We start from the raw sequence: 21,986 nt of genomic DNA, 5'->3' as shown, positions 1-21,986 counted from the left end.
CCACAACATGAAATCACTAGTGTTTTCTCAGCCCACAGCAGTGTGGTGTCTGTGGACTTTTTATTGGTTTTTACTGTAGTCAAAGCAGTTTTTGGTTTGGGTTTTTTTTGTTTTTTTTTTTTTTTTTTTTTTTTTTTTTTTTTTTTTTTTTTTTGTCTTTGCTTTTTTTATGTTGTCTTGGCAAAAGTAGCTAGAGATCTTTTTTATGATATTCATACAAAGATCTTTCATTTTATGCTCCAAAGGATAGAGAGAAACAGTAAAAATTCTTCAGGGTCCAAGGTTATAGCTCTTTCCTAAAGTAGATTTTACTTCTTCACATTTGAGTAAAACCAGATTTTTTTTTTCCTTGTTTGGCACATTTAATTGTTTGGCAACCGAAATCATAGTTTGTCCTGACAGTAAGTATATTGAAGAATATATAGTGAATAATCTGGATTTCATCATCGAATGCAAACTTGTTTCAGCCTGCTAAGTAATAGTAAAATTTTTTTGTCAACTTGTTCAATCCTGGATTAAATAGGAATTATAAGTATGAATTGTTCTTTTTCTGTTGTGGCATTCCAAAAGCCACCTGTAATTTGAGCATCTTCATTTTCTCCTCAAATTTTATCCCTCTTCTACTTCAGGCTGTGATATAGAGACATCCAAAACATAAATAACCAAGTCATCCAGGTAGTAAAGCAAAGATCCAGACATTTCCTCTGAGAACACGCTCCAGTACAAAAGTTTTCTTGTACAGAATGGAGGCATATTTTTTAATTTGTCCCTAACTATATATTTTGTATTGTTTAAGTATTTACTTTGAAAGACCAATAAGCATTTATGATGATTTTATCTGTACAGACGAAGGGAAGAAAATACCCTGTTAGCAGCCTCAGTAAGGTAAATAGGTAGAGCTCTATACCATCTTTATCTATGTTTGGATAGCATCTTTATGGCTTACTATTAAACTCCTGAAGATGTTTAAACAAATGTTGTGATTATGTACAAATCCAAACCCTGTGGCTGAGGGTGGCATCATTCCAAATTGCAAGAGCTCTGTAGCATCATGGGCTGCCTCTCTGGGGTAATTTTAGCAGAATCCAGCCCTTTCCTGCTAACTCAGTGCTGCTCAGCTCCACCTGTAAGTTTGTGCTCACTGGTGGTGAGTGAAGGAATGCCATTGTTTCCCAATCACATCTCTTGCAGAGATGGAATAGATGATGCAGACAGCCAAGGGGATGGCAGCAGTCAACCTGACACCATTTCCATTGCCTCCAGGACATCACAGAACACAGTGGACAGTGATAAGGTAGGACTGAAATGTGAAAATACCTGGGGGCAAGTAATTGCCCCCAGGAAACTGTAAGTGAAAAGCAGAATAGAAGGCAACCTGTCTTCTAATGAGTGAGCTGAAACTTGTACTCCCCTTTGCTGGGTTATTAAAACCCAGCCTGTTTGTGTGTGCTCGTCGGTGCTGCTCTTCCACACAGTAACATCTCTGTTACTGCTGCTTGCTTGTGGCTAACACACAGAGGTTCAAATGGCTCTGAAGAAACAGCCCAGAGCAACTTTTTCTTGCCTAGTAAATCTTGTCCTGTGAGATCCAGCTTCTGAGTGAGCAAACAGCTGGTTATGTTACACATCTCCCTCTGAGCTGAAATCAGTTGTTTATTGGAGGGAATGCAGGTACTTACGCACCAATTAATGCAGCAACATGGGATCCTGGCTGGCATCTTGAGAGCCTGGGAGACCTACCATTTCCAGAGACTGTGATTCTGGACCCCTCTCCTCACAGACATATGCTGGAGCATATGGATGGCCCTGAGACATGCTAGATACTGTTGGAATGCTGCACAGTCGGCACATATGTACTTGTCAATGTACTTGTCAGACAATCCGAGGCCAGACCCCCAGCTCCACTAGGATGCCTCACTTGGATTTGTCACCCTGATACCTCCAGCCATGCTCTTCCACTGAAAGAGCAGTTGATTGTAGGAGAAAATGGGCAGTTGATAATTACCTTAGTTACACCGAGGGGGTTTGTCATATCCCCTGAGAGAATGCTCACATTTTCTTCATGTGTTGTTTTGAAATCACATGTAACTTGAAAAAAGCTGAATTTTCCCATGCCTTTATGGATTTATCTGTTTGTCAGGGCTTTAATTATGCTGTCACTTAGACAAGGTAGAAGGGTGTCTTCACAAAATCAGAGTCCAAGCTTTGGTTGTAAAGTTAACAGGTAAGTTTCAGTGCAGACACTGTTTTGAAACTGGACTCAGAAATATAAGTTAATTGCAAATAAATCACCTTTGTAAGACTGTCTGTTGTATTTATCTTAAATGCACATCCCCGTGATTTTACTTTTTTGTCCAGTAATGTGCATTAGAAAAGTACGAAGCTTCGCAATCCAAAGGCCACTGTAATGTATGCAAATACTTTGCCCGATGTCTGAGAAGTCTTCAATGCACATGGACTTGTCTTACTTTCTGTGTTTTTCACATTTATCATTCCTGCTAAAAGGCCCTGACTTAGTGCAGTACTTGATCTCATGCTTAATTTTAGGCACTCGCCTAAGCTTTGCTCGTTTGCCCCCAGCCCATTGCCTCGGTTGCATGAATTCTGGCCACGCCTAGGTAAGATGCTCCACGTTGCATGCTGCAGCTGCATACAAGGGCTATGGTGCCAACACAGGCTGTGTACCCTGAAAGACAGCCCATCGTGGCAGGAGTTGGTTTAACGATGCAAGACTGGAAACATTTATAGGAATTTCTATCCAGAACCTTGTTTGAACTGAACAGCAAATGTGTATGAGATAAATTGAGCAAAGATCATCTAGGGAAAAAGTTGTTAGCCCTGGGGAAAGAGCTGTGTCATGCTTTTAACTTTTTTTGAGGTGAGTAGGTTCATTTGCTGACTTAGGGCTGTGTGGTTTTGTGTCCTGTTATACATTTAATGAATAGAAACAAATTTGAGTGTACATCTAAGGCTAAAGCTTGCTTGTATGTACTTTGTTGAATCTGAGGTAGCAGTGTATCATCCTTAACTAGAGAGGCAGTTCCTGCTGAACAGTTTCCTTATTGTCTCTGATGCTAATGCCAGAATACTGGAATACTGAATACAGAATACTGTGGAGAATTCAGCTCCTAGAGTGCTGCATTATCATGTCTTTGCTCCAAGGAGGATGAACTCCCTGCATCTCTTTATAGCTCTCTCATTTTTTCTGCACAATGTTACCCAAGTTAGTGGCAGATGAAGCTGAGCTGCCTGACCTGCTGCTGAATTCCTCCTGCAGAGTCACAGCTGTGTTCAGTGTCCACTCAGACATGGGGCTCACCTGCTGGCACAAAGCCCTCAGCGCTTGTTGGCACCTGCTGTGCAGGGACTGTCTTGTCAGCAGATCCAAAGCTCTGAAAGGACTCCTGATGGTGACATTTTACCACACGGGATTTTTTTTTCCTTCAGCGTGTCGTTGAGTTTTTCTTCTAGGAGGGTCTGAATGAAATGTGATTGGACTGGTGCTAGTTATCAGCACTGGAAGACAGGACCATATCATGCTCTCTAGATAGGTTTTCTCGGCAGAGTTGACAGTTCTTGGCACACACTGCAGCATACATGCCATAGGTAACTCCTGTGGGGCTGATGGCAGCTCCAATGAGTACAGGGCTCAGCAGTCAGTAGTTTCCCTGCCTATTTAACTCCAGCATAGCCAGCAGACATATTCCCATGAGTCAGATTCAAGCCTAGATGCTTTTTGCAGCTGCAGCCTCCATGGGTGCCTTCTCTATGTGCCCCAGTGAGATCTCCACAAGAGGAGCCAATGGAAAGAGCTCCTACCTTTAGGAACTCTGGCTGTTCACAGCGGCCTCATCTGCAAACCCATGCCAAGAGCTCTGCAGTGCCAGGATGGCAGCTTTTTAATCCTGCCTTGGGACCATCTATGTATTAACTTCAGGCCAGAAGCAATCCTCAAGTAATGCATAAGGGTTGATATTACTCTCTGAAGCGAAAAGAATTCAAAGATTTAGTTGACACACTTTGTCCTTTCCCTAAACCTTGCTACTATGCCTGAGGATTGCCTAATGCATTAGTTGAATGTTCAGACAAGAATGTCAAACAACATTTTAGACAAAGAAAATCACAACTTCTCAAAGATTCTCAATTTCAAGTAGCACTTCTGCTTAACAACACTCATCATGCCTCAAGTCATATGTATTTCTTTCAATTTATTTGTGAGTCAACTCCTCCTGAGTTGTAAGTAGCAATTTCTGTTTTCCCTCACCATGGCACAGCCCTGGAGCTAAGCTTTACTTTTGCATTACCAACTCCTAAAAAGACAAAAACGTTTTTGGAGCAGGATCATGGGAATATGGAGTGGGTGGTGAAGCAGGTAGTCACTTAAATACAGTGGAAATGAAATAACCTTACTGTAAATTCAGCAAGGATTTGTTTTCTCTCAAGACCTGTGAATGTGGCCACATTTATCAGGAAGGTTCTTTGGTGCAGAGGATAGAGCACATCGACGGGGGGCTGAGCCCTGGTTCTGCTCTGTCACATGTTGGGTGCCATCACAAAGTGCATTTGATGGCACATTACCCTTTCCTTTTTTTCCCCATTGTTGGGATGAGGAATTTTCAGGGGGAGACAGAAATTCTTGCAAATGTTACATTGTACTTTAATTACAGCATTGTCCTCCCTTGTCCTAACGCATGATGCAGAGCTGAATTCAGACCTGTTTTTGTAGCCTTTATGGTAACAGACTCTGCTTTGAAAATATTCTGAGTTATGTGCCTGAATCCAGAAGTGTTATTAAACCTTTAAGTATGCAGACTTTCCTGACTGCAGGCAATGGTCAGGTGATATATAGGACTCTCCAGATTAAAAAAAAAAAAAAAAAGTGCCCAGGCCTGTTTAAATTAAATACCTGATTAAGTCACTTCTTAAATCTGGATATAAGTATTTAATATCTTTACTTTCCTTGGGCTTTTCTCTCTCAAAAATATGTAAAGCAATTATCCCTAGGCTCAAACATTTTCTTTTCATTAATACTGTATAGTAAAAACACAGGCTTCAAGTAAGGTCTGTAGGTCTGCACCTTTGTAAAAGGAAAGAAGGAGAGGACATACAAAATGTTTCTTCTTCTATCAGCAATCCATTACTACTTCTATATGCAATCTGTAATCTAAAATACTTCATGCACAGGAAAAGAATTATTTGGATTGTATAAGTTTTATATAGAGGGGGAAAAATGGGTTGATGTCCAAGACTCAGTGCTAAAGAATCAATAGATAACGAATACTGTTACAGTAATTGCAATTCCCATTGAGCGTCCAGGTCAGGTCCTAGGTAACCTACTACACAAAATTTCTTCACCCTTTTCCAAAAGGCAAAGGAGACAGCTTTTGTTCTATACAGTAAGCCCTCTTCAGCATGCTATCTAAAACCCTCTCCTTAGAGAGAAATCCTTGCCCTATTCACAGCAGACAGGAATTCAGTCTTTATATTTGGATTCAAAGCAGTGAGGAATGACATAAAGGAAATGTTACATGCAGGGCATTCTCATTTGTTAAGCCCATTGAGCCGTTGGCTCGTGGAACAGCTGTTTTTTGCGATACTGGTCCAGCTTCCAATGGCCTCCTTTTTGTTGGCTTTTGCAGAATACTGAGGAGAGCAGTTCTCATTTCCTTCTGTTGTTTTTGGACGTGGAAAAAGGCTCTGAAATGTGAACTGAAAAAGTTTTACTCTCTAAAAATAAATCTACATTATGCACTTTTATCTTTTCCATTAGGTACTAGACTCAGCTCATCTTTCAGCAGTCATGAGACTGAGATCTTGACCTCTTCCACATTGGTGGTATTATATAAAATCTGGGAATAATCATTCCTCTAATTGAAGGTAATTTGTACAAGAGGGGAGATTTTAGAATTAAGGCTTGTTGGAACAAGTCACTCAGGGGCAAATTCTCTTTTCTTAAGAAGCTTCTAATCAAGGTAAAACCGCTTTCTCCCTACGGTGTTGTTGCTGAAGCAGGAAGTGCTCACTTGCTGCCGGTGAGCTCTGTGTTGAGACACGTGCAAGAGACACATTTCTGCAGTACTGGGGAAATATCAAGGGGGTGTTGACCCCCAGCAGTGCTTGTGCATGGCCAAAACATGGACTGGAGTCTGTGCAGCAGCACCTGAGCAGTGGGACTGACCTGAACAGCAAACACCTGTCGGTGTAACAATCTCTGTGCCGGTGGTGAGTGGATGCTGTGCATCACAGCTGACAGGAAAGAGGCTGGAAGTTGCAATGCCAACTCCGTGGCAGAGCCAGGGGAGAGCAGGATCATGGGAATATGCAGTGGGTGGTGAAGCAGGGAGTCACTTAAATACAGAATCAGGAGCATTTAGAAGTCTTCCAGTTTTCTGGAGCACTGTGATATGTGCCAGCAATTTATCTGCCAGGCATTGACCTGAGGAGGTTTCTTCCTCCAACCAAGATATTTTGCTCTCAGTAAATTGGATTAGATTAAACATCTGTGAGTTTCTAAAGGGCAAAGGAAGGGATTGATTTGGTCTCATTTGTGTAAGTACTGTTGTGGTTATTCTGCCACTGTCCAAGCAAGTGATATGCCAGAATTCAGTGTACTGCCTGGAGTGCTGCTTCTTTGCAGGGACTGATGAGTTATGGGACCACAAGTAAAATGAAATTTATGTCATAGAAAATGACTGCTGACTGTTAAGTGAATTTTTCCTGTGAGAGTATGATAAAGAGGAGTGAATTATGGCCCCAGAGGATGTATTTCTATTCCTTGAATACTGCCTAGCTTTAGAGCAGTTCTCACACGGAGTTCCTACCACTCTCACCTGTGGAAACGAGAGAACATGATAGTGATCACAGGAAAACCTGACATAAAACATTTTGGCCCTTTAATTAGCCTTCTTGAGGGCTCACTAACTATAGGTGGTTAACTCTTTTGGAGATACTGTCTTATAGTAGCAAAATGTTTATCTTACTAAGGAAATAAATTGTTCAGCCAGGAGCTGACATCTCTCTGTCTCTCTAATGATAATTTCTTAAAATTTCCTTAGGCTTTGGAAGCTGCCTCTCAAAGCCTGTTCTGGCTCTGAATCTTGGTGAGGACACCTGTAAATTCAGCTCTTCCGTGAAAAAAATATACAAATGTATGTATGTTTTTTTCACTGTGAATGGTTGCCTGAAACTGAAGTCATTGAAGTGACATTTGGAGCCGATAAAAGGAGACGGGTTTATCTCTGCTGGCAATGCCTGATTTGGCATGAACTTGCCTTTCTAATGGTTGATGTTCAGTAACATTTCTGTGGCACCTTTTTTTTTTTTTTTTTCCTTTTCTCTCTTTCCCAAGTATAAGTAAGGACCTTGCCTTTGCTTCCTGTATTTCTTATCAGGAATGCAGCAGTGCCAACATCATGAAATGTTCCAGCTTTTGATTTGCAGAGCTTTACTTGTCTGTCTAAATTTTATGTTTTTCAGTCTTTTGGAAAATGAACTTGAGGCTCTTGGAGTAATATATAACACACTCAAATAAGCAAGATATAAATTACATTTTCAGATTTCCAAATGAAGGAAATCTGGGCTGAAGTGCTACACGTACTTTGAATTGTGCAAACTTTCGTGGGCACTCACAGAAAACTCTGAACCTCAGAGGGGATCCAAATAGTTACAACCATTCTTTGTTCAGTGTTGGGCTTATGCTGTGCCTTGGTATAATTTAATCTCTCCTTTGGGGACGTGGCTGATAGGTCTCCCAGTGCATTTATTTGTCTGTACACCTGTCACTATGGCTTGTAGCTGTACAGGAATTTACCCACCTGCCATCTGCAGGCAGAGTGATTTTGCAGCTCTTTTCTTAGTGATTTATAATTCATGTAGCAAAGAATCTCCAGCTCAGGTATTAATACTGGCTCTGCCTACAGCACAGATCTCCCAGGACAATTCTGAGGCCTTTGCCACTTCTTTTTCTCTGTAAAACTTTGAAAAAATGGACTTTGGTCTTCCCTGGGTTAGAACCAGATTTCAAAACAATCAAAAAAGTAACTCTTACCAACCTTGGTTTTCAGCCAGGTTTAATCCTGGCTTGAATTACACATTATCTGTCTTTTCTGGCACCCATTTCTAAATGTAACAGGTAGGTGATCAGGAGGTTTACCTCTGAGAAGAGATCTGTCAAGAGTGCAAGTGCTACCAATGGCAAGGACATTTGCTTTCTGTTGCCAGCCCATTTTTGCTGTAGCTGTGGGAGGAGGCAGCACCAGGCACAGGCTGTCTTGTTTCACAGAACCTTTTCAGAAACAGTTCTTTTGGAAAGCAAAATAAAAATGTGGTCAGCTGCTTTTAAAATATAACATTTGTTGGAAGCACTTGCAAACTTTGTAGTAATTATTCAGGGGACTTTACAGAAAGTCCTAATCCTGTAGTGGAGTCTTATTCATTTTTTCTTGTGCTATACGGCTGGACAATTTCCCACACGCCTACTGGGGAGGTGATGACAATGGATGAGTTTCTCCAAAGGCCCCTTTTTTATTTTTAATCTAGTAGTTGAATTTTACCAAGAAATTTTCTGGAGATTTGAGTGTTCCACACTGTGAAAATACAGCAAAGCTAAAACATTTGCAGTGCCCGTGGAAATAGCAATCATGTTGTTCATTGGGTAATATCTCCAGGAAATAACTTCATAAAAGGCAGGCATAATATTTGCCATGCATCTTAAATATCTCAGCTGGGATTTCTGGAAGTGCTATTGAATTTTAGTGGGACCTCTGCTCTCAAAATTCTTAGACACAATTCTTTCCCCAAAGGAAAGCCATTCCTGTGGTGGTCAGTGCAGGGTCACTGCTCAGCACACACAAGTTTGTTTCCAGACCAGTGCAAGAAGCAGCAGATATTTTCTTATCACCTCTCCAAAATTTGGTTGGGTATTTTTGTGGCTATAAATAACTGCAAATATGAATCCAGATTCAGTTAGGTTATCGGATGCTGAGAACAAATTCAACTGCAAGTCCCTGAAAGTGAAGTCCTACAGAAGGGGGTTCTTCAAAGATGTCTTTTCAGCATTTTCCTCCATGCGGAACTGGCAGTTACATCCAGGGCAGGTAGAATATGCTCCACTTGTTTTACAAAGTGCATTGTTTTGTAAATATTAGTTTCTATTGCTATCATTTTATAAAGAACATTTGCTATTTGCTTTAATAAATTATGCTTTTTTTCATTTAGGACATAAGGATCAACATTCAGTATGCTTTCGGTCTTACTCTTAGATCTTTTAAATCTAACACATACTTTGGTGGAAAATAAGTACATCAGTAACACTTGAAAATACAAGTCAAGTCCCATTATGATAAAACAAGTGTATGGAACTCCTTCAGACTGAAGGTCTCCTGAGAACATTGTAGATATAAATATCAACACATTCCTGTTGGTGGTATTTAAATGTAGTTTCTGTGATAACCCACTTGAGCTCTCCCTTCTATTCCTGCCAGCAGTGTGAAAATCAGATTCTATACTGATGTGCTGATGGACACACTCCCCAGAGAGGTGCAGCGTGAACTGTCAGAGTTTGTATAATCATATAATCTTAGTTCACATGATGAGCATCTTAAATCCACTGCAAATGTTATATCTCTCCATCACAAGACACTTCTGAAGCACATGTGATCTTGCTTAGGCAGGATGGCTGTAACTTTAAAATGTACATAATGAGGTGAAGAGTGCTGCCCTTTAAAAGATGGCTGGAAACACAGCTGTGGACAGCACAGGTCTTACATGACAGGAAATAAGATTCATATCAATAAATATATACTGCTAGGCAAACTGCTGTGAAGAAGGAGGATGTTTAAGTTAGGGGAATGTTTAAGGGCATGAGTTTGATGCAATCAAAACAGACTAAGAAGGAAGGAAGTACAGTAAAATCCCTGTCTTTATTGCAAAGATATGACCAACCCCAGTGATTTTAAAATAGAAAGATTAAGATAAATTAATGATTTGCACAGAAGAATCAAAGGGTATTCTGGTTTTTAGCTCTGCAGAGGGACCAGCTGTTGTTTGACTTTTATAAATGTGCTGTGATTTTCAAAGAATCAGATGTCAAAGATTTGTTGCCATTTACCTTGTATTAGAAATTGAGTTGGACTTCAGGAGGGAGAGGAGTTTCTGTCTCTGGACTTGTCTTTGACTGATTGGGAAACAGTTCAAATTGATTTGTGTTAGTCAAAATTAGTATTTTTTTCCAGCAAAAATGGTTAGACACAAACATATGTATCTGAAGAGATCAAGTGATTGAGTTCCTTCCTCATCTATATCCGCTAATGTGAGTGAGAGCTGAACTGTAAGTCATTAAAGGCCATTTCCTCATTATTCCTTATCAAAACTAACATTGTGTTCCTTCCCTTTCTCCTCATGGACAATTCCTTTTCACCTTTGTCCTTGCACCTTGTGCACAGCAGAGGATGCCAGACACTGCTGAGGTGATTCCTCACCTCGGGCTGCCGCAGACTGACTCTCACCATCACTTCTAACGGGGTGACACAGCACCTGCCCAGATACGCCTTCCCAAAAATCTGACACCGCTTTGGAAACCAGCCTGCTCAGGACAAAAGATGGATGGTCCCCCCTCAGCCTTGTGCTGGTGTTCCAAATTAGTCTGTTGATTAAAGGGACAAAGTAAATTAAAAGTGGATAGATTATGGGGTCCCCTCCAGATGAGGACATAAATAGAATAGGAATTGTCCATCAGTATTCTGGGATTGTCTTTGTATCCATTCTTGGGCCGCTAGATCATCTAAAGTTCTTGGCTTGGAAAGAAAGGAGCAAACAGTATTCAGAACTTGTTTTTAAAAAGGGTATTTTTATTATTTTTTTTTCAATTTCATCTCAGGTTCTACTTTTTATGTTGTCATTAAGCAAGAAGTTGTTCCTCATCTAAATCTGATCATTCTCCTCCTGTTCTTCAAAGAACTTGAGTTCATGTTTATTTTTCCTGTGCTGTTGTTTTGAGTTGTTTCTGGGGTTTCATTCTGGTGATTACAGTGTGTTTGTTTAATTTGGATGTACAATATAAAATATATCCCTCTGGAGGAACAATATGTTTTCTTTTTGGCATAGTTTTTTTTCTGTGTGGTTTTTTTCATTTTAGAATTCATCATTTGTGTGTGGTTAATGCTTACTCGAGATGCCAGGTTTGTTCAAGAAACTTGGAAAACCTCGGAAAGGCATGGTTCCAGCTATAAAGGGCACACGGGGATAACACAGAATTACTGTCTAGAAATGAAGAAAAGTTTAAGTGAGATCAGAACTTACTGTTAGGAACTGACCTTTGAACAACACTAAACTTCATTGATCAAGGACATTACAGGACGCTGGAGATCATTCAAGTTTGAAGTTCATATTAGCAAGAGGTTTGATATTGGAAAAAAACCTGTGTGTGAAGGAGGGGGGCTAAAGGGAACAGTTCCAAATTCCTTTTTTCTTCATATCAAAGCGATCAAGTTAGGAAAGTACAGTTCACAAATAATATTTATAAGAACACCTTTAATTCTGTCGCGTAGCAGCTTTTAGGTGGGTGTTCAGAAGTTCTGCTGAAGGGTCTCTTCTTTCATTAAGCGTATAGCTGCAGCAGCAGCCATTGCCACCTTGCCTCTGAGTGATGTTAGTGTGTGCTGGTGGCCTTATCCAGATTTGGCTGACTCTTGGTGTGCTGAATTTATCCATTTGAGACTGTGTGTCTCCAGAGCTCATCAGTTCTTGGGAAGATCTCACAGCCTGTCTCAGTTCATACTTCTCTCTTCACCTTGCTGTCTGCTGGTAAATGTTTCTCCATCCCAACCTGCAGATAAAACTTATATAAAACTCATGCATTCGTTCTCCTGTGGCATGGCCCCTGTACAAGGTGGAATGCCTGATTATGGGCAAAAGGGAGCAGCCAGATAGTGAGATGGTTTATTGTAACCCTTTAACCTTAGTCTTTGTGTGTTGCCTGGTTGAGCATAGCTGTGACTGTGGAGGACCATGAAGTGTCAGAAGAACACAGGTACTGGACTGGGGGGCAGTAGAAGGAGGCATGGGACATGAAGGGCAAGCCACAGAGAAGCACAGAGCTGGGCAAGGTCAGGGAGGTGAAAACTTTCCTGAGAGTTGGGAAGGGGACTGGAGGAAGTAATCACACCAATCAGTGTATCATTATTTTTCCTTCTCCTTCCCCTTAAATCCCGTCAAGGGATTCTTTCTTCTTCTCACCTCTAGTTCAAGCAGGTAGGAAAAGGCTTTGAGTTATGGGAAGGGCCATTCCGATTTCTTCTGCTTGTCCACAAACTCAGGGCATTTTCAGTGATCTGAGGCAGTATTTATTCTGGGTTCAGCCTTGGGTTCAGCACTCTCCCCACATTGTAAACCCATGCATGCCCTGCTACTGGCAGCTGAAGGAAGGGAGAGAAGCATCCAAAGCTTCCCCCAAGCCTCCGTGTCCAGGATCCAGGTGCTGCTGCTGTCCAGATCAACTTCATTTTTCTGTTTGTGTCGTGCATTAATGTAAAACCCACCAACAATCCAAATCTAACTCTTCCTCCTCAGATGTGTGCAGGCCGGAAACAGAGGATTGTGAAACATGGCACAGCTCCACAACCCCTTTTCTGCCTGGGTTAATTTTTCCTGACACTACAGCATCAATTCCTGACCATAGTTGCAAATAAGCAATTATTGAAAGCACAAGGCTGGACCACACATGTGTGTCTTCCACTGGCATGGAGAAAAGCTGTGTGTTGACTGCTGATTATTTGTTTTCACAAGAGCCAGTTGGGTTTGTTGTTATGTCTTTAGGACACCATCTCTCGAGGTGCTGATCCTTCTCAGCTTGCAGGAAGAACTGAGGGTGGGAGCCAGCTGTGCCCCACAGGTCCTGAGCCTCAGCTGGCATTATCACTAGAAGTTCTCCAGTGTTGATATTTACTGCATGATCCTGGGCAGTCAATAGGAAAGGACAGCAGGGATCTACCCAGCAGAAGGAACGCTTAGCCAAGCCATGTGACTTTCCTTTAAAACTCGAGCCCTTGTTAAGCCATCAGTTAGAAATGTGACATTTATATAGAGAAAAGAAAGGAAATTGAGACGCACACAGAGAAACTTCAGCTTTCTGGCTTGCTGCAGATAATGTAATGAGAGCTGATTTTTGTATGAATTTAACTGATTGTCCTTAGAAAGGTGGGGGCTGTGTTCTCTATCCATCACTACCTAAGAAATGGGCAAAATGGCATTCAGCTGGCTGGTCTTTGCCTTCACATCTTCAACACATCCTGGACAGTCCTCTACTGTGCAGGCTTCCAGTGTGAGCTGGGGCTGATGGCCTCCTGCCCCTGCCCCTCCCCAGCAGCAGATCCAGCCTCACCCAGCTTTGTACTGGCTGGAACAGCTGTAACTGCAGGGACAGGCTGGGGGCTGAGGTTCTTGAATGACCTGGCTTTTGTTGCAATGGCTGAGCAGACTATGACACCCATCTGTCTCTCAGAAATAGCAGAGGTGTAAACCAGGCCTCCAGGGGTTGTTTTTGTGGGTTAGCTTTTGAAATCTCTGAGGTTTCACATTCTTTCTTAGGTCCTGGCCTCAGTGCAGTTATTTTGCAGAAACTCCCTCCAACTCTGAAGTTCTGCTGCTCTCCCTGTCAACTGAACCTTTGGTACCTTTTGCCATTATGAAACCTCTGTCCTACAGACTTCCTAGGAGAGAAATTTGGGGACTGAGAAAGGACTTTAAAATCAACCCTTTCTCAGGCTCGTCAAGTTCCTGCCTTATGATCTTCTCTTTGTGTGATGCCCGTGTGTTATTTATGAGCACTTGGCTGCTCCTTTCCACAAAAACAACAACAACCAAAAAAAAAACCAAAAAAAACCACCAAAACCAGACAAACAAACAAAAACAAAAAAAAAAACATTGTTGCAGCTGAAGTGCAATTAGTTATGTGGCACTGTAGAGAGCAAGAAAGGGGATGGTGAGTGCTGTTGTACTGGGTTAGGCAGCTGCTAAGGTCAGAGGTGCAAGGCACAAAAGGTAAATCTTTTTAAGAAATGCAAAGGAAACAGGGTGATATGCAAATCAGTTTTATTTCAAGTCAAGGAAAGCACCTCACTGTTCACCAGGTGAATTTCTGGCTCTGAGTCTCTCATAGCTCCACATTGCATCCAGCTTTTCAGGAGTCCATCAGCTGCTTAGGGTTTTGTTTCAGTACAGAGCAGGATTTGCCTGCAGCCATTGAACAAATCACTTTCCCTGGGAGGGGGGAGGTAAAAGAATAACAAGCTGGGCTGAAGCGGATGCCTATTAAAAAAATATACAACTTATTTTCCATCTGCTGGTTCCCAGTCCTTGCTTGCAGCGAGAGACAGAGAGCAGCCCTGCTGCATCTCAGGAGAACCAGGATGTGCTCCCCAGGTAGAGATCTGAAATGTGGCCACTTGCATCCACAAACCTGGAATTTTTGCTGATCGGGGCAATCCAGTAACTGCTGAAATTGATCCTAATGAATGAGAGCATTCCTTTGCTTTTCTTAATGTTATAACTGATTAATTCCCCAAAGAATTCTTCTGGGCATCCCAACCCTATGTAAAGACTATGGCTAAGTGGCTTAATAGGATAAGTGCTTTATGAAACAGCTCTGTAATATTTTAGTTGTCTCTTTTCATTTCAGTAACAAGCATAAGGGAAGTTAATGTCCCAGTACACAGGGATTTGCAATCACCATTAATGGAGATAATTCCCCCCATGGGAAACAATAAAAAATACCATTGTAAGAGCTAGAACACTTTTCTAGCCTTGTGGTTTTGTCACAACAGATTGTGTCTCTCTTGCTAAGTTTCTTTGTGCTCTAGAGGAGAAAATAAAACATTAATTGTAAAGATAAACTCATGATGTGGCACAGTGAGGGTTTCAGAGTTTTCCAAGACAGCATCTGTATGACTGAGGAAAATGAAATAAAGTCATGGTAGCTAATAGCAGTTCTGTGAGTTTTAAATGAGCCCTGAATGATGGCAGAATTAAGAATAGTTTTTGCCTTTTTCACATTATCATCACTAACAGAAGGGTTCTCGCTTGCTGTTTGTTCTATTTTAATGGTAAATCCTGTCCTAACAAATATGCTGGCAAGCTGTAAGAGAGCAACTGACTTCAGTTGCATGGGAGGTCTGTCTCATATTCCATATCCATCATAGAATCTGTTTTTCACATCTTTGAAATATGCAGCAGTAGAGATTAATACATTGGTTTGGTTTTTAATGAGTGAACCTTGGATCTGAAGGTTTGCTGCAAACTCTTTTATTTAAATGCGTTCTTATTTGTGGCGCCACGCTTGGAATGTTATGCATAGCATTATCTGGCCATTAACTCTTGTGACAAGACGGATTTTAGGACTGAATAAATTGTGAGCATTCTTTTTAAATTGCTGGAGCCAAAGGGGTTAGGAGTGTAGGAGTGTTAGATTACCCAGCTGCAGCCATTCCCCCTGCACAGCCTTGTGATGTTTCAGGGGTTCTGGTGGCTGAGGAGGAGGGCAGAAGTCACTGGGAGCAGCTCGGATTGCACATCCTCGACTCACCACACAGGGTAGGTGACCAAACTCTTTCATGAGCAGCAGGTGGAGAGAGGGAATGGTAGCCTTGATTTAGTGCAGTATGAGCTCCATGCTGGGCATATAGTTACTGTCCTTTGAAATCAGTCAGATTTGAACCTTTTGTGCTTAGTCCTGATTGCTGTGCTGCATTTTTTGCTTTGCCCACCATTATGAGCTGGTGTAATGTGCTAATGCAAGTGATTTTTCTAGGAGCTGTTTGAGGGTCAAGTGTGTTTCCATGGTGTGGCTGGTCCCAATGATCTTTTTGGTGCAGAAAAATAGACAGTTTCTGTTTCCTTTAACTGCAATATAGCAAATATAGAATTCTCTCATGTTAGAAGTGTTGTGTTAGAACACACATATGAGCTGTCTACATTCAGCTGCCCATCCCACCTGTGCATTCCCACCTCCACTTTTGGAAACCAATTCCAGGCCAAACCCTGTCTCTTTTATGCACATGAGGACTGACTTTAGTGGGGTCTGAATTTGTGTCCCAACTCAAGCAGGTCATTGCTTTGAAACAAGATAATTTTATGAGTCTTCTATTGGCTTTGAGCCAACACTAATCTTTTAGTCAAGCAAGGAAGAGTCATGTTTTCAGATCCAAAAGGTAAACATTTCCTTCCTGCTGTCACACCTGTTTCCACTGAAAAGTGCTGGCTGCATGAAGAGCTGCTACCATTTAAAGTCAACTCTTCCTTGGAACAAATCATCCCCTGTACACACCTTTCCAGCTTCCGCTGAAGTGTGTTCTTGAGTGATTAATTCTTATGCAAACAAACTCTTAACTGGGTGATCATTTCCTTACCTGTTTTTCATATTCATGTGTTATTCCCCTGCCTGCTGTGTAGTGTGAAGTGGTTTACTCCATCTTCAGTTTTTTAAAGAGAAAAAATGAAATTTCCTACATTTCATTTTTCCATATATCTGGATCCAACTTCAGTGTTGCCAGGAACTTTGTTCACTGATGCTGGTTAGTCAAGGAATTGTTTTTGTCCCACTATCTAGTTTTAATTTCAGACAATGTTCTGGCTGGATAACTGGCCCAGTTATTCAGGGTAGTATGTCTCAGTTTTATCAGGCAAAGATATGGATTTATTTTACTACATTGACTTCAAATACAGCAGAAATCAATGTCAGCTTGAATGTTATTGTTGGGCGAGGCTTCTATGTTAATGGAATGGGAAAGGAACAGCAGAAGGGAAGATAAAAAAATGAGTTGCTCAGTTCCACAGAAATTAAATTGGGAGGTGTGACCAGGAAGGAAAGAACTAGCACAAGCAGAAGGAATCCCATGATCCTGTCTCTTATGTCAGTGGATAAATTGGGCATGTTTCAGCACAAGGGGCAATGGGAACAAATGATACCGTGACTGTCTTGTCTGTTCTGTAGGCTTGAGCAGTGGTGTCATTGTTTGGTCTGATCTTACCTGTAAAACGAAGAGCACAGGGTGCTTGTGAAAGCCCTTTGGTCTGATTGCTGAGGTTGTTACTTTGCAAAAATCAGAGACTCTGTCAGGCAGTGTGCTGGCATAGCGAGAGGCGGGAGTGAGGCATGATGACCAAAGTGCAAATGGTGGAGAGTGGGAAAATGGGAACAGCAATAAAGCTTGGGGGCTGGGGATGAGGAAAAAACAGGAAGTGAGGCATGTGGAGCCCCAGGCAGTGGCTGGATGTTCCAGACTTTCCACCTGATGCGATCAGGCTCGTGCCCCATTGGGACTGGCTGTGTCCAGGTGGCCTATTGGGTCTTGCTCTTCTGAGAGGACAATGGTGAGGGCAGTCCATGGCAAGGGGCCTGGTGGGATCCAGTTGTTGGCTGCAGCTGAGAAGGAATCTGACACTCTGCGAAGATACCAAGGAGCCTGTTGGCTGAGATCCCTTTTCTAGGAATGAGACAGTATTGGTTACAGGTGTTCTTGGTGCTGATGTGCTAATGTCTTTCACAGATGAGTAGGAGAAATGGTTGGAAATACTGTCTTTTGGAGTAGGCTCCTTGCAAGCAAATTACATACCATGAGTAATGAATGCATTTGACAGCAGAGTTTTTGATTCTACAACACATTCAAAACACCTTGGAGCACTTAGTACCTTGTTAACCCAATTAGTATACTCTGAAACTGCCAAGGCAATCTGAACAGCTATTAATCACTTGCCAAACTATCCAAGATCACACAGTTATTACTGCAGAGGCAGCCAGGAGTGGATTGGGAAAGAAGCAGCTTTAAACATCGAAATGCAGAGACTACCGGTTACAGTAAAACCAAATAATACTGAATTAGAAATTAATGCAATAAAACAAGCCATCATAACCATAGACTGGCCTGCCTCGTTGGCACTTTAGGAACTATAGCAATGTATGAGTGGAAGTTGCTTATCCTGGAGCTGTGAAAAGAGCTCTGCATGATTGGTGCTGAGCAATGCTGACGGTACCACTCCAGCCTGGAGGCTGTGCAGGTTTTTCCTAGCATGGCCAGAAAAAGGAGCTCAACCACAGCCTGCAAGCAATCAGCTGCAAGCACCTACACCTGACTTAACATCCTGGCACTGAGTGACTTCAGATTATACCCACCGTGAGTCATTTCCAGTCTCTGGGGTTCAGTGCTAACATCAAAGCACAGTTCAGCCCTCAGGAGCAGGTGATCCTTGACCTCTGTTGCAAGACAGCTTTTAAAGCTGTAAATGTAATGGGATGGTTTGGTCCTGTCCAGGAGTAACAGGACAGAGGATTGTGTTAATCAGATGTTCATTAGGGAGCTGCTTTCCAAATCTGTTCGAGTTTCATAGCAGGGTCTCTTATGCTACAAGAATGTCTAAGCTACAGCAGTAAAGCGGTGTGGTTTCTACTGAAATAGTAATGTGTTCCTGCATGAGGTATAAATAATACAAAAGATCCTGAAAAACTTTCAGAAATTGTATTTAACCTAAAATAAAAACAGCAAGAGGATTTGTGTCAGATATTCCACCTCACCTGCCAGCTGATAGAAACAGTACAGTTTTCAAAATCTGCTGTCTCATTTGTAGGGGATACCACTGAATTGCAAACCTGGTATATTGGTTCTAGGAATAACAATGAAATGACAAATTAGGAGTACAAGTTAATGATGTATTAAACCCTGTAAGTAATGCAAGTTAGCACCTCTTTATAGAAAATAATATTAAGCTAGCTTGATATTTTTTATGAGTTTATAATTCAGCTAATAGAGGAAATAGTGATAGACTTTTGTGGGCATTTGATTTGGGCCATGTGATATTTTTATTAAGAGAGGAGAACAATAGAAAATAAACCTTTGATATATTGAATGATGGAAACCTGGCTAGTTGACAAATACAGATAAAATAGAATTATTATAGGGCAGGCAATTTTGTAGAGAAATCCTGAAGAGACCTTTGTGACAGCAGAATTTTTTTTAACCTAGTTTTCTAAGGAAGCAACATTTTCTTTCATGTTTTCCGCATCTGTTTGTGCTCTGCCCTCTGATGAATTTTGTACCCGTTGGACAAATTTTAAGCGACTTGTCAGAAGCTTCTGATCTTATTTCTGTGGAAATCCACATAAGGCTAGGGAGAGCAACCAAGAATTTTCTCTAATTAGAAGAAATGCAGTAGTATGGACACACACATTACTAGAGACTCCGCATGGCTGAGAGACCTCATAGATGCCTGACCCTCAGGAAAAGCCTCTGCTGTAGCTGGAGACTGTCCATGCAGCCCAGCTCTGTGGGAAGCTGGCCTGTGCTGGGTCTGCTCCATGGGGACTGCTAGTTATGCATGAGAAGCCAAAAAAATTAAAAGTATGTCACTAATGCCTGCAGCTGGATGAGCAGCCAGGAGCAAAAAGAGCAGACTGCTGATACAAATAGCTTGGCTGGCTTTCCATAGGTAAACAGGACCAGTCCTAATAACTGCAGATCTCACTGTCACGGAGGGAAGGACATCAGTCCTCTTTTAGGCTCTGGGGCCAGTGGTGGTGTTGAGGAGGCTGGTGACTTCCCCAGCACTGAGGTGGCTTTTCTCTTGCTAGAAATGTGCTAATGCAAACAGTATGTTTCTCACAAAAAATAACCATTAGTTGAATGCTAGCTTGTACTCAGTCTCATGGAAATGTGACTTGTGCTGTATCCCCATTTCCGTGACTCAGAAGAGATGTAAGAGAGTGGAGTCATCCAAGTCAAGCTGGACAAGAAAGAGAGACGGAGTTAGAACAAAGATCATCTATGTCCCAGGCCTTCTGCTAGGCTTTTTTACCTTTCATATCTGTATGTTCCCATTTTTAAGTGGCAAACCAATCCACATGAACATAAACCCAGCACCTTTCTTAGATGGCGGTTTGTAACAGCTTGGAGCACTCAGCCCTCAAGACACAACTACAGTCTGCTCCATTGCTAACGCTTTTGGCTTTTAATTATTTTGAAAACACATTTGTAGCAGCATATACAAGAGCAACAGGGTAATAATAACATTAAACCCAAGTTGTGTTTTTGGTATAAACTCTTTGGTTTAGAGTTTGCAATTTATGTGTTCTGAGTTCTGGGTTCTGGAAGTGAATTCTTGCCTTATAAAACAATGCAGGAGCCTTTTCTCATTTGGTTAGCCATCCATTTTTATTAGGGTGCTCTATACAATGCCTGCAATAATATCATAAAGGTGCACAAGGTTCATTATTTCACAAGTGACTAGCCAAGACCATTATTATTTTTATAACAGCCAGGCTTTCTATTGAAATACAGTTTGGATTATAACCTTTTTTTCCTCCTCCCTCTTTCTCTTTTCTCTACCCAAAGCTGAGATGTGCAGTTGTTCCTTTTCAGATTGCTTTTCCACTCCCTTACAAAACATGTCGTTTTCTGTGAAATTGATGGATTATAATGGGCACAGATCAGTGATAATGCATTGCTGGAATACAGCTATCCCCAAGAGAGCTTATAATAATATCCAGTCTTCCTAAGCTTTAAAATCTGCAGCTTGGACAGCCTATAGCTCTAATATGGAATCTAGCTCTGAATTTTCCCTGTACTTAGAATTCTTTGATGCTCAATTATTGTTTGGGTTCTGCCCTCTCTGTCACATTGCCATGGCAACTGCCTTGCATAAAATCCTATGCTCAGATAACACAGCCCCTGCTTTACAGAGGGGCTCTAGGCTCAGAAAAGTTGAAATTGTTCAGAGAGATTACTGAAGATTAATGACTGTGCTTTGAGCACCGCAGAGCATATTTCTGAAAATCATGGTAATTAAATAAAAAATGCATGCAGGTGGTGTGTTCTTCAAGTCAGGAGTGTTGGCACCTGCTGGGAGTGGTGGAGTTACAGTAAATCTGCAGTAAAAAACACCTGGGGGTCTTATTCCAGCATATATTTTCCTCATGCTAAGTCGCTGCGCTGTGTAATTATCTGTGGTGGTTTCCCTTCGCCCCTTCTCTGGTTGTAAATGGAACACCCTGAGCAGTGTTCCTCGCTGGGGCTGGCACGGGTGGGTGTGTCCTGGGCTGGTGCTGTGTGCTGGGCTCTGCCAGCCCAATGGGCCCCTTGGTGAGGCCAGTGCCCTGTTTCCTGCCGCTGGCCGCTCGTAATTCCGTGGGCACCGTAGTGGTTGTAAGGAAGATGGAAACAGAGCTGCAAATTGCTCGTGCTGAATCGTAAACCAGGACATGTTTCATGAGCCCATTAAGCATATGCTCTTAATGTTAAGCATATGCTGAGCTCTGTTCAATAGGAACAGAGTTAGGTTAAGTGTATGTTTTTAAGTCCTGCACCAGTTTGAAGGTCTTTTATAGTTGTGAATCACACTGGGACAATGAATTATATACGTTGATTAGATTTGTAAGAGTGTTAGCTATTTTCATGTGCATTAATAACATCTTTAATATTGCATGCCACATTAATTGTAAGCAGCTGTAATACAGCAGGATTTAAAATAAACTTAATGGGAGTCAAGGCATTTTATCTTCCCCCAAAACAATAGAATACCCTTGGTTTAGACTTTGCCCCCCTCCAAAGGTGAGCAGTACTCCTTGGGATAGCGTCCAGAATCACACCTGTTTGAGAGCAGTATATTACAACCTTATGTTACTAAAACACGTGTTCTAGGAAAAGCCAAGCTTAGGAAAAAAAATCTCATGTATTCTAAGGGGATACAAGCATTAACTCAAACCAGATGCATAAAGGCTAGTGGCATCTTTGTTCGCTACAGTGGGTCTTTCAAAACCTCCTTCAGATCTTATGTCTGCCACATCAGATCTCTGTTTGCAAACACTGAGAAACCTGCAAGTATGAGAAATAATGAAAAGTCTTAAAGTGTCGAGCAAAGGAGAAATGCATGCAGTCTGAAAGGGAGAAATAATACATTTTGAGATCTAAACTTTTTTTTTAAATTAGCTGTTTGTAGGTTAATTT

The 21,986-nt window shown here is 41.6% G+C and overlaps 1 protein-coding gene across 8 annotated transcripts in view; it reads left to right on the top strand.

Moving 5' to 3' along the window:
* Window positions 1-21,986, top strand: part of KALRN (kalirin RhoGEF kinase) — a 472,211-nt gene that overhangs the window by 340,363 nt on the left and 109,862 nt on the right. For 7 of the 8 annotated variants that reach the window (XM_040069425.2, XM_058421255.1, XM_058421256.1 and 4 more), the window contains exon 33: window positions 1,192-1,294. In XM_040069425.2, coding sequence (XP_039925359.1) covers window positions 1,192-1,294 — 103 coding nt within the window. Of the gene's footprint in view, window positions 1-1,191; window positions 1,295-2,547; window positions 2,760-21,986 lie in introns of those variants that run through there. The other variant, XM_040069430.2, reaches the window with a different exon arrangement.

The sequence above is a fragment of the Hirundo rustica genome, chromosome 7 (genome assembly GCF_015227805.2).
Source record: "Hirundo rustica isolate bHirRus1 chromosome 7, bHirRus1.pri.v3, whole genome shotgun sequence".
Lineage (NCBI taxonomy): Eukaryota > Metazoa > Chordata > Aves > Passeriformes > Hirundinidae > Hirundo > Hirundo rustica.
This window is presented reverse-complemented; position numbering and strand designations above follow the sequence as displayed.